Here is a 13,939-nt window from a genome sequence, read left to right on the forward strand (position 1 = left end):
TGTGCTTGTTTGCTGTATGAGGACTTATGCTTTTTCTGAAATAAATGCTTGGTATTTCTAATTTGGTATTTATTTATGGAAAGTATGAATTTATAGTATGCTTCATGAAAAGCTTCATATTTTGCATGGAAGAAATAAAATGGCTATACCCATTAATGTGTTTCTGTCAAATTCTAAGCTTACTAGGGTGTTTGGTTGCTTGATTTTAATCAACTTTGAATGGTCTCATTTCTTGATTGGCATGAATTTGGAGATTTTATTTGTTTGCTTAACCTTTTTTACACTGCCATCTCTGATTTTTGTCAGTGTACCTGATTTGTTTTACTTGGGTCATACAAGTAATTGAAATAGTAGGAAGAAGTGATAATCGTACCAAATTATTTGTTCTCTACTGAAATGAGTATTTATCTTAAGAATATGTTCAAAACAGTTGCAAGCAAGTCAGGTTGTTAAAACTTTGCGAATTAGGGAAAGTATGTGTAAATTAAAACTTCTAGTCAGTCTCACCAAGGTTGCCTTCTGAATCAAGCTTTGTTACCTGAAGAATTTACTGTTTTCTAACTTGTCATTACTGTCAGAGCACTGTTGGCAATAGGACTTCATGAGTTTGTCCTAATCAGTGCAATGAGAGATCATCTGGGTCAAATCAAGCCACTTGCACTGACTTTTTAAACTAACCTGCCCTTTTATTATGCATCAATCTGGGAGAGGATTTACGCCATCCTTTCTTTCAGCAGTAGCTTTGAGTGCTAACTTCCAGGTGCCTAGACGCATTGACCATCTGGGAATTATATTATCTTTGGCACAGCTGTTGCAAGGTTGGTGTTGTTGTCTGTCCGCAGCCTTAAAGTGCTGTGCAGGAGGTTTGCAGTAAAGCATTTCACTTTGTGATTGCCATGGACTGCCAGAACAGGTATACTGCTGTTACTTATGCTAAGTTAACAGATTTTTGCCTTGTGGTTGTAATGCAGTGGGGTATGATCACAGATAGTTAATGAAACCTCATCTAAAAGGAGTAATTTATCACGCCATGGTAATTTGACCACTCTTGGTCATGTGTACACACATGAAGTCTGTAGTGGGTCACTGGGATTATGACTTAAAGATAACTGGTCCCAGTGAAATCATATTTTGATCTGGACAGGTTTTGTAACACAGCCACGGTGAGCAGTATGTGGCAGTGTTTCATTGTACGAAGGGATTGCTGTGAATGGATTGATAGCTGGGAAAGGTCCTGGAATTCAATGGTATCATGAAATGACATACCTGCCTTGAGTAACACTGTGATCTAGAATCACCATTCATTTTTTCTGTAAGTCTTCAGTTTAACCACAGCATGTGTGATGTCTGAGTTCATAGTTATATTGGAGATAAGTTGTAGATTTACATAAAGAGCTACTTTTCTGAGGTAGCTTTTAATTAAGAATATCTTTATTGACAGAATATGCAGTTAAGTGGGCTTTATTCTGCATGTTTGATGGGTTAGTGATACCAATTTGAAATTTACCAGGAACAGTCTAGGAAGTAAAAAAACTTTGCCAAGAAATTTTGACAGCATTTGAAGTGCAAAATACCACAGTAGAATAAGTTGCTGCAGAAGAAACATCTTTATGAAACAACCATTGTTAAGACTGTAAATTTGGATTTGGGAAATGTGGTGCTGGTGGTAGTGTGAAAATGTTATTTAACACTTTGGGGCCTGGTTTTGATTATGAGTCATTAACAAAACCAGAATTATTTACATGGTCCTGTAAGATTGGTAATGTTGTGTTTGTCTAGGCAGTTTTAGCCAAATCATATAATCAATCATAGAATAGTTTGGGTTGGATGCGACTTTCAGAGGTCATCTAGTCCAACCTCCTGCAATGGGCAGAGACATCTCCAACTGGATCAGGTTTCTCAGAACCACATCCAGCCTGGGCTGGAATGTCTCCAGAGACGGTGCATCCACCACATGTCTGGGCAACATGTGGCAGTATTGTACCACCCTCACTGTAAACAATTTCTTCCTCACAAACAGCCTGAATCTCCCCTCTTTTAGTTTAAAACCATGACCACTCGTATGGTTGCAACAGGCCCTGCTAAAAAGTCTCTCCCATCTATTTTATAAGCCCCTTTAAAGTATTCAAAGGCCACAGTAAGGTCTCTGTGGAGTCTTCTCCAGGCTGAGCAACCCCAGCTTTCTCAGCCTTTTCTCACAGGAGAGGTGTTCCTTTGGTTTTGTAGCTCTCCCTCTAGACCTGCTTCATCAGGTCCATATCTTTCCTGTATGGAGGACTCCAGAGCTGGACACAATACTCTACAGGTGGGATCTCCTCAAGCAGAACAGAGGGGCAGAATCACCTCCCTTGACCTGCTAGCTACACACCCTTGCATGCAGCACAAGATGTGACTGGCCTTCTGGGCTGCAAGCACACACTGCTGGCACATGTCCAGTCTTTCATCCACCAATATCGCCAAATCTTTCTCCTCAGGTGTACTCTCAATCCATTCATTCCCCAGCCTGTATTGATACTGGGGGTTGCCGTAACCCAGGTTCAGGACCTTAACACTTGGCCTTGTAAAATCTCATAAGGTTTGCATGGGTCCAACTATCGAGCCTATCCAGGGCCCTCTGGATGGCATCTCATCTTTTGGGCATGTCAACTGCACCACTCAGCTTTGCGTCATAGTTCAGTATGCTTCCAATTTTTTTTGCTCGTAATGTACTATCATTTTCTATGTATTTTAACAGCCTTCTCTAAGTGAACTAGAGTGTCTTATTTCAATGCAAAAATCTGAAATAGAGCTCTTAGAGGAAAAATTGAAAAAACAAATCTTAACCTAGCAAAGCATAATTTGTATGCTAAAGAAACTCTGGAAAGCAACAGTATAAGGACTGAAAAAAAGCATGAGGTGGAATGGTGTTATTGCCTTGTGTATTTGTGTCTAAGTCATTCTGGTAAAGCCAGACATTTTCACTCAAGGGTCCAGATAATAATTTTAATATCTGTTGATGCTGCTTATAATTCTGGAAGCTTGTTTGAATGGTTCCTGTGTTATCTGCCAAAGACTTGTTAAAATAGCTGTTGGGAGTAGAAGGTTTTACCTTATTAAATACTGAATAAGAGATTCTTAATTAAATGAAACAGTTGAACAATAAATTCTTCTTAGATTTGTTAAAGTGAATATTTATCTGATATTTTGTGGTGTTTATCAGAATGAACGTCTTTCTTTGGAATGAAAAAGAAATAATATAAATGGTAACTTTATAAATTAAAAAGGTGAGTTTTTTTCAAATTCTTGTGTTTTAAAGTATGGTGTAGTATTTTTTTTTCATAAAGGATGACAACGATGACCATTTGAAGTTTAAACTTTCAAGTGTTTATTACTCAGCATAGAACTGGACTTCCCATTAAATTTAGGCACCACATAAGAGTAACAGTAAGCTGTAGCTACTGAAATAGATCTGTAAACACTCCTGCGGCTTTAATTGATCTATTAAATTAGCCAAAGCCATGATGGTTTTAGTGTATTCAGCCTCTTCCTCATCTAATTTTTTTTAATTGTGCTTGCATAGAGTATTGAAAATTTGGAAGAGATTTCTGTATCAAGGTTACAACTAGGAACATGCTTCTGTGGTGGTATAGCCTGCAAGGGTGGACCATCATTAGGAGAGGATCTGGTTCGAGACTATCTTACCTTCACATGCTTGTGAGGTGGGCTGATGCCAACCTCATGAAGTTTAACCTTGCCAAGTGCAAGGTCCTACACCTGAGTTGGAGCAATCCCGGGCACAGCTACAGGTTGGGCAGAGAAGAGATTCAGAACAGCCCTGCGGAAAAGGATTTGGGGGTGTTGGTCAATGAGAAAATGAACATGAGCCAGCTTCAGTGTGCGCTCACAGCCCAGAAAGCCAACCATATCCTGGGCTGCATCAAAAGGAGCATGACCAGCATGTCGAAGGAGGTGATCCTTTCCCTCTACTCTGCTCTTGTGAGACCTCACTTGGAGTATTGTGTGCGATTCTGGTGCTCTCAACATCAAAAGGACATGGAACTGTTGAAACAAGTCCAGAGGAGGGCCATGAGGATGATGAGGGGACTGGAGCACCTCCCATATGAAGACAGGTTGAGAAAGTTGGACTGTTTAGCCTGAAGAAGAGAAGGCTGCGTGGAGACCTCATAGCAGCCTTCCAGTGTCTGAAGGGGGCCTATAAGGATGCTGTGGAGGAACTCTTCATTAGGGACTGTAGTGATAGGACAAGGGGTAATGAATTAAAACTTAAACAGGGGAAGTTTAGATTGGATATAAGGAAGATGTTCTTTACTGTAAGGATGGTGAGGTACTGGAATGGGTTGCCCAGGAAAGTTGTGAATGCTCCATCCCTGGCAGTGTACAAAGCTGTTTTGGACAGAGCCTTGGGTGACATGGTTTAGTGTGAGGTGTCCCTACCCATGGCAGGGGAGTTGGAACCTGATGCTCTTAAGGTCCTTTCCAACACTAACTCTTCTATGATTCTAACATGTTCTCCTTAGAAATCTCTTGGTTTCCCCACATTTGGCATTTCATAACTTTTCCTTTCAAAACTGTATGGCTTGTTCTTTCTCAATATCCTGCACTCTATGGTAGTCTGTGGAAAAGACATTTTACAACATTTGTTTAGGAGCATGCTGTGAAAGTGTGTTTCACAAAGGACTGAATGCTGTACATGCAGTGTAGAGTGAAGAAGATAAGGTGAGAAACAGCCCTCCGAACACCAAAGTCAGAGAAGGAGGAGAGAGAGAAGGTACTACAAGTGCTGGAGCACGTATTTCATTACAGCCCATAGACAGAACCAACATGGGGCAGATCTCCACACTACAGCTTGTGGAGGAGCCCACACCAGAGCAGATGGATATTCACTTACCGAAACCACAGCATGGGAGAGGAGTCTATGCTGGAACATGTTCCTCTCATATGAACTGTGGCCCATGGAGGACTTGCTCTGGAGAAGGTTTATCCTGAAGGACTCCAACCTCTGGAGAGTCCCCATGCTAGAGCAGGTAGAAGGAGTGAAGAGGGAAAAGGTGACCAAGAGGAGCTGCTATGTGTTGACTGTAAGCCCCTTCTGTCCATCCAACTGCACTGCTCAGCAGGAAGTTTGAGGAGTCAGGAGCAAAGTTGAACCTGGGGACCAGGGGAGGCTAAACCATGTTGATTAAATATTTTGTTTACTTCTTACTATTCAAATATATTTTAATGACAATAATGTAATTCTTCCCAAGCTGAGTCTGACTATGGTAGTGAATGTTCAGCAACCTCAATTTCTTTCTATCAACCCATGAGCTTTTTCATTGTGTATCTCCCTATTCTAGTGAGAGAGTTAGTGAGCAGTTGAGCTGGTGTTTGGCCCTTGCTAAAGTTAACCCACCACAATGTCATTTCTTATTTCCTCAGAATAATGTGCTGTGTTTGTCATGAGTTGATCACTGTGTCTGGAGTAAAGCAGTTGAACCCACCTGACTAAAACCAAATACAAACTTTTAAATCCTATTATAGGGAATTTTGTCCCCTTTTGATATGCAGATCCTAGTCATGCTCTTTCAATACATGGGGCTGTTTGGTATGTGCACTTTTTCATGTGCGCACACAGTATCTTTTAAAACTTTTAGGAACTAAATTGGCAGACTACAATTCCTGTTATTTAGGCAAGACAGTAAAGAAAATTGTAGAAAGATTTCCACTTTAGGATCACAAAATACACATACAAAATAGAAAACATAGTAGGCTGTAATTGCTGATTTTCCCTTGTAATGAAACATCTTCCTATTATGTTGTTATTCAGTGTCTTTATGACAAAAGTATTAATGACAAAAGCTATTAGCACATGATATGACTGGAAGAATGTTGAATATACAGTTCTTGTTTTACAGTGGTAATCCTTTTGACTTCACAAAGTCTCTGTCGTGTTAACCCTTCACCCCCTATCCCTTATGTGCATTCCTAGGATACTAAAAGAACAAGTAAGCATGGAATCACTTCTGCTCAGAATGACACTGCTTTGATTACTTTCTGCTCTAAAACCACAAATGTTTTAAAGAATAAATAATTTGAAAAGTGTTAAAAAGAAGAGTCTGGGACAAAACAGGAACGTGTCACTAGTCTGATAATTTGGGATGTATGACCACATGACTGCATGCTTCCACCTTTGTTTCTGCAGAATGCAAACTTATATATATATATATATATATATATAATTTTATATACATAATTATTTATATAAATTTATATACACTTACACATAAATTTTATCTAAAATTTTATATCTATGTATCTTAGAGACTAGTGTTGTTTTTTTGTGAATTGCAGAAATGCAAATTCCTACTGTCATACAGACTAACAGAAACAGTCAGGCAATGCAGTGGTTTAAAGCTTTGTTAAATGTGTGAAGTCTTCCTAGAGCTCTTTTTGGAGCTTAAACTTTGTAACTTTGTGACCTATGTATGATTTCTGTTACCTAGACTGCCATCCATATCTCTGCTGACTGACTCAGTAACTCAGCCCTTGGATTTTTATAGGTAAGCTTTCTCAGTGCATGGGAGTTATAATTGCTTTTTATTGATATATATTCTACAGCATTCTTCTAAGTCTTTAATGTGAAGATATTAAAAAGCATGAGTTAACTTACAATACTGATAAAGCTCCTGTTGAAACACAGTGAATCAAGAATTTCCCATTTTTCTTCTTTAAAAAAAACCCACCTGAATCCTGTCAAACTCTGGTCCAGCTTCAGCCAAGTTTTCGTTTCTTCAGCTGATAAAAATCACTGAGATTCCTGTCCACTGTCTTCAGTGCTATATCCTGGCAGACACTGACCTGATATGTCTGTGCAGAAGAGTGCTCCAAGACTTTTCAGTAAGAGATCCACCTTCCTTTCTTTGCCTTTTTTTTTTTTTACTTCTTTTGGGACTCCATGCAACACAAACCTGTTGAAATTCAAGAGCATGACTATTTCCATCTCAAAGTTTCACATCTTTTCATATTACAAAGGCTGTTTATTTCTAATTTTTTACAATTTGGCTTAGTGTTTTGTAAGTATTCTTTAGGGTCATTTGATGAAAAATCTGGTTTTGCCTGTTACTGACTTGGTTTAACATTCTTTGCTCATAAAACTGGACTCAAAATATTAAAATTTGTGTATATATTTAATACAGGTATGGATAAATTTACTTTGGAATTTGAAGACTGAATTAAAAATTAAATGCTTAAATCTCACAGCAGCAAACTTTGCAGTTGTTGAGAGTATTATAGATACTTCCTCCAAAATGAGTTTTGCAGCTGCCCCAGGCAATCAAATTACTATGTATTTTACTACGCAGCCTCTTCTGTCTTAGTAGGAAAATTAAACTGTTTGCCTCCTTAGCAAAGATTGGCTTTGAACTGCCTATGTGGAGCTGTAAAGCCCAGACCCAGCTCCTTCTCTCCACAGACCTCTAGTCTTATCACTAAACAGGAAAAACACATTCAAACAATAGAATGTTTCCTAATGCACATCACCGATCCCACCTGTTCTCACAGGGAATTATTTCCATGGCCATGAATAGTTAGAATGTTTCTCTTTTTTTTTTTTCCTTGGTTTTGTGAAAAAGATTCACAGTGCAATTCCAGGTAGCTTTATATGAGGTCTGTGTGTGTATACAAATGCACACACATAAAGAAAAACTGTTGTGTACTCACTCTATCTGATCACCTTTGATTAAAGCAGCAAGACTATGAATTTTACATTTTCTGCAATGTTTTTCTCTCAGTTCTGCTGTAGAGTCTCTACATTCTTAACAGTCTGGTGCCAGTTCGTCCACTTCTTTTCCTTTGTTCTTCTCTTTGACAACAAATGGAGTGCTTTGACCTTTTATTCCCAGTTTCAGAGAAATACTGTGTTTTCTAAGTCTTCTGTATACAAAATAAAGTTTAACTAGGAAACACTTACTGAAAAATAATGCATTCTAGATTTCTTTTCAGAAAAATTAGTATGGGTATGCAGTCATTATGATAGAAGATGGGAATTTTATTTAAGATCTCAATTTTATTCAAGAAATCTGGAGCTTTGAAAATGAGTATGTATTTTGGTATGTTGATCTTGGGATGTTCTGTTTCAGACACCTGAAAGAAATCAAATCAATTTGTTTTGATTATTATTAGTGTCTATGAACTGTTGTAAACCTTTGGGTATATTTCTGAGAATTACTAAAAAAAGTGTAAATTGGTAATCTTAGTATTTCATAGAGATCTATTCTTAGTACAGTGTTATACTGACAATATAAAACCATACCATTGGGAATACTGTTGTAAGTGTTGATTAAAACTTTCCTCTAGTTTCTTCTCTTATACAAAGGGACTGACAGGAATATACAAAATATATCCATTTGGCATTCAGATTTTAAATGGCCTAAAATTCTTTCCAGATGTTTGTTTTTTTGGTTTTTTTTTGGGGGGGAGGACAGAGGGATGAGGGAAAGGTGTTGTTATCTTTTTCTGGTTTGGTTTGGGCTTTTTTTGTTTGGGTTTTGTTTTTTAATTTTTATTTTTAAAATCTCATTCAGTCACATTTCAGAAGCAAAAGCACCTTGGCAATATTTAAATTCTTAAATATGCGATGATATTATTTTCTGATATTTCATGATTTTGTTTTATTTCTCCTTTGTGAAACTGATAACATTTGAAGTGAAAATGTGATATACAGTGTCTTGTAAACATTTAATACTGAAATGTAATGGTCAAAGTAAAAAATTGCAGTTGCTAATTAAGATCTTCTTTGGATTAATTGAGTGGAATTGCGGAAGTGTTGAAATATATAGTATTTAAGAAGACTTTATCCTCAATTCCTTTTGATGTAAATTAGTTCTTTTACAGTGAAAATTGCAGCATGCAACAACAATAATCGCAGTTAATATTATTTTTTATTTTCATAATAGCATTTCACCCTATCGATATTAAGTGTGTGTTAGTATTTCTCTGTCCTTAACCAAAGTTATTCAGAAAATCAGAAAGTCTAATTTGATGAGGTCTTTCTTTGCCATAAGGACATATGACATAGAATGAACAGAAAGCTGCCCAGTTTAAGTGTTACTTTTGCATATTTCTCCAGATTGCTATATGAAGCTGTACATAATATAAACACATATTCTTGTCTCTAGTTAGTCACATTATAGTTAATGACCATATGGTCATTATGGTATAAGATCTACTGTCTGTTGTATTTATATTCCTCAAGCATATTGTTCCTTCAACTTCACAGTGTGTTAAACTATTTCAAAGGGAAAAAAATCCTTTCCCTCTTGTTTCTGGTTGTCCTATCAAGTGTAACCTTGGACCCTTATAGAGCAATTAGACCAGCCTCTATCCCCTCCTTTGTAATGAGGTTTCTTGCATTTCTGAGTCTATAACCCTTTAGTCTTCCCTAATGGGACATCATTATTCTGAAAGAAACAATGTAAATGTAAATGAATATTCTCATTAACGAGTCACAGAGAAACCTTTAGTGGTAGCGCTGTGGTAATTCTGCTTGTTATTTCTCTGGTATTCCATGCAGATTTTTTTTTTTTTATAATTCATTATTAGTATTCAAAATTACTTCTTCTTTAATTCTGCATGTCTTTCATAATCCGGTGTTCCAACTAGTTCAACCATGTCCTTGTTTTATTCTCCAGGAACCACCTGTGAAACGTTCAAGGTCTCTGTCCCCAAAGAGCTCTTTTAGAGAGTCAGAGGAGCAAAAGAAGCTTAAAATAGCTGAAAGGAAGATTGAAAACTTAAAGAAGACACTACAGCTAAAGGTGAACATTAAAAAATAAAAATAGAAAAATCCCTCTAGCTATAAGCTTGTGTAGATAAAGATATACCAAAATAAACAGGCATTTTAAAAATGCAAAATGCACATATCATTATGGACTGTAAGTGTGGTAGCATCAGAGAGCACTCCTCTTTAGTTTGTCTTTTTCCTTTACTGCTAGGAGTTTTGTGTTGATACTCCTGCAGTCCTGTGGAAGTCTTTATTTGAGCTGTCGTGAAGAATATGTACTTGTTGAATACATTTTAAAATTTGTGTCTGAGAATATATACTTTGAGAAATTCATGTATTCATATAGAAATAAAGTGAAGCAGAAATTACAAATTTTTTTTTTCTTTTGTACAGAGAAGCCAGCCAGTATTTTAAAATGCTGAAGTCAATTATTTGGCACAGATTTACCACTTGTACTCTTTGAAATCGTGGCTCAGAAGTTGTTACTCTAACAATGCTGTAAATAAAAATACAAACCAGCAAACAACCCCTCCACCCTAATCGTTTGTAGGAAAGCTTAATTGAGCATGTATTACAATTTCCCATTTTGTCCCCATTTTATAGATTTTTGTTGGTTTGGTTTTCTACTTCAAAAATAGCACCTTTTGACTAATTTATTCAAACTGTACCTCAGAAAGCAAAACCCAAACCTTGAGTCATAATTTCTTAAATATTTACAAGTCCTCCCTCCCCCCACCCCCTTTATCTTTCTTTCTTATCCCCTCCTCTCTCTTCCTCTTTGTCTCCTCTGTCTTTCTTCCCCTTCTTTCTCATCGCTTTCCCCTTTCCTTCCCTTCCCTCTCCTCCCCTGCCCTTGCCTTCCCTTCCCGTGTTTGTTCAGAGTTATGGAATTTAAATGATATTTTTGATATATGTAGCCTATAACAGAACTGGCATATATTGAACATGCTGTGATAAATGTTGGGTGAATGCATAAATTTGGAAAATCTACAGACCATAGTGCAGAGCTCCTCCCTCATGCAAAAAGACACTCATAATGTGATAAGTCAATTTTAGGAAAAAATGTGAGTGGGAATTATATTTCAGCACAAATGCAAAAGTTCCTCACCCTGTACACTTGAGAGGGTTTAATATAGTGTCTAATATACATAGAGTATATGAACAGGAAAGATGGTTTAGACTTCAAATTCAGCCTTACAGTCCATCTTGCTCCTTGTTCCTTGGAGTCAGAAGGTTACTTCCGTTTTGTTTTTTCTTTCTGTTGAGAAATCCAAGGCATATCCTCCAGCTGTACCTGAGAACTGGTCTTTGGCAGGGTTCCTTCTTGTTACTGTTACTTGGCCTGCCAGACACTGATGCTACAAGTTATTCTGGTACTTTGGACTACAACTGTTTTGCCCTTGGCAACAAAAGTCACACATGAGTGTGTATGGTTGTTGTCTCAAATGTTAGAGAAGTCTACATTTCTGTTTTCTTCTGGAAAGACAAGAGAAGAAAAGCACACCAATTTTCTGAGCAGATAAAAAAAATAACATAATAATATGTTATTCTATGTGCATGACCTCATAACATAATTTTTACTTCTTACCGTATTGCCATTGTAATTTCTTCTTTTTCATCTTAAAGGATAATTTAGGAATCTGTGCAGCTTTATTATGTGGCAAGTATGGGATCTCTGTTACAGCTGTTAATCTATGAGGTCTTCCAGGGCTGTCTTCTGTTGCCCCTTGAAACTGAACATACGAACTCCTTGCATTTTCTTTAGGAAACTTGGTTGCTTTTGCAGAATGCTGGAATTGACTGAAAAGAAGCTATAGAAGCCCTGGTAACATACTGTCGTGGTTTAAACCAAGTCCCCCAACTCCCTGAGAGTTAGGAAGGAAAATCCAAAGAATGTAGCCCCCACGGATTGAGATAAGAACGGTTTAATAGCTAAGGCATAACACAATAATAATGATACAGCCAATAACAAGCGAAAAGAATACAACACCCCACCAGCCACCGACCCATAACTCACTCCACCCTACCCGGCCGAGCACCGCGTGCTCCCTCCTCCATTTTCCTCTACAGCTCCCCCCCTCCAGCTGTCTCTCTCTCCCAGTATGCATCCTGGGCATCACGTGCTATGGTATGGAATACCTCATTGGCTAGCCTGGGTCAGGTGTCCTGTCTCTCCTTCCTTCCGGCCTCCCCTCCTCCACCTGGCTGGAAAAAACCTTGAACAAAAACACCCTCAAAACATGCTCAAACCATGACACATACTAAATACTGTTGTGGCACTACATTCAGAATTCAATAAGGCTATTGCTAGCATGACAGTGAACTAATCTGTCATTAATATTAACATCAGAATAATTCTGTTAGCATTGTATGATTTTTTTTATATTAGCCTCCTCTCGGGCAGTGCTTCTAACAAAGAATAATGTATGTGATCAGCACTTTTGAAAGTGATACTTGCATTATTGCTTCCTCAAGCAAAGTGTTGACTATATGATTACTTGAAAGAAACTTGCTTAGAAAAGTGCTTGCTCTGTCAGTACGCATACTGATCATGTATATCCTGAAGATTTAAATAGTGACTTTATCCATCAGTCCTTTGAAAAACAGTTAATAAAAAAAAAAACCAACAAAAAAACACCAAAACCAAACCAACATTATTATTTATGGGGTTTTCAGGAACAGGAATATATTTGATACCCCAGTCAGTATTACAAAAGAACAGAAAAGGGCAAGGTGCTGTGTACTCCTTAGCTGACTCATTTTTCGTCAAGTAAAGTTGGTTCTTACTGTCTTTTGGCTAATATATCAATTCAGTGTGTCTGTACTTTTGGTAAAAATTCAGCTTCATTTCTGCACTCCAGGACATACTACAAAGGAACAGAGCATGCTTGATTGCACCCTTTTTTAAGGAAGAGAATGTCAAAGTAAATAGGAGTATTTCATGGATTTTGAATAAGAAATTGTCAAGCTCGTTCTTAGAATGTTCCAAAACATAGTACTTCAATCTACTGTTGGTCTTCAGGAAGTGGGTAGAAGTCTGGTTGCCAAGAGTTAGATATTGGATACAAACTAAGAATATATTCTCCCATATTATGTTTCTAGAACTGTGGTCAATGTTATAGCCTGGAGGACATATTCTGGGCTTTAACTGGAAAGTTTTCAAAAGCAATAGGGCAGCTTCCCTTTAAGTTTTCTCGTTCTTTTTGTTTGAAGTCCTAAGATACTGGAGTAAATTAGAACTAGAATATATCAATCTTTAGGGCAACCTTAGTACTTGTTAATGTCAGCAATGGCACAGTGTTATATTTAGTTTAGATATTATATATACAGTACTATTCTATTTATGGTGTTCAGATCCTGAAAATAATATTATTACTATTGTGTCTTGTCCACATAACTACTTGTGGGGAATTTTATCTTTTTTTTCAGTGGTAAGATTCCTGACTTCTTGTCAGCCTAAAAAGAGTGATCAAAGAATTCAATCAATATATTCTGTAGTTCCATTTTTATTCCATTTGTTACTGGTCAATTTCAACAAAATTTTGAACTACTGATTAGAGTCTTTTGGCTTGTCTGAACTACCTGAAAAAAAAACGAAAGACTTCTTTTCACAGGCATTTGTGTTCTTCGTTCTGCAGATTAGACTTTTGTCTTTCTGTCTTTCACACTGCATGGGAGGTACTAAGAATGACAGTGGAGAGCTGGAGAACAGCCTGGAGACCCAGCATTGCTGAAGATGGTTGCTTTGTCTAGCTTCTGTCACTATACAGGAAAATGTATACAAGAGAGGTTAATTATAAGAGAACTATAATGTAATTCAACTAGAGAGAGATGGAACCTAACAAATTATGGAAATTACAGTGCAAAGTTAAAGTTCTCAAATTCTTAATTCAATAGAGTATTAGGGCAGTTAATTTCCTGATTTCTGTTTCTGCAAAAGTAGCAACTGATAAGGGAAAAGAATAACTGTAACAGAATGAATAATGAAACTTGTAAGCAATAATGAAAAATGTGGATTTATAAACAGGAAAGGCCAAATTCTGCATTTGGTTATATTTCTGAAAGGGTGTTGACACTAATAAGCTATTGAGGTTTTATGCTGAAGACATTATTTTCCAGTACTTTGCCAAACTTTATCAGTTTTCACTAGCAAGATCAAACAATCTCAGAACAGTAAGT

The 13,939-nt window shown here is 37.2% G+C and overlaps 1 protein-coding gene across 3 annotated transcripts in view; it reads left to right on the forward strand.

Moving 5' to 3' along the window:
- Positions 1-13,939, forward strand: part of CNTLN (centlein) — a 194,288-nt gene that overhangs the window by 85,365 nt on the left and 94,984 nt on the right. For all 3 annotated transcript variants that reach the window (XM_031054312.1, XM_034073006.1, XM_034073005.1), the window contains one exon: positions 9,669-9,794. In XM_031054312.1, coding sequence (XP_030910172.1) covers positions 9,669-9,794 — 126 coding nt within the window. The remainder of the gene's footprint in view (positions 1-9,668; positions 9,795-13,939) is intronic.

Source organism: Melopsittacus undulatus, chromosome Z (assembly GCF_012275295.1).
Source record: "Melopsittacus undulatus isolate bMelUnd1 chromosome Z, bMelUnd1.mat.Z, whole genome shotgun sequence".
Classification (NCBI taxonomy): Eukaryota; Metazoa; Chordata; class Aves; order Psittaciformes; family Psittaculidae; genus Melopsittacus; species Melopsittacus undulatus.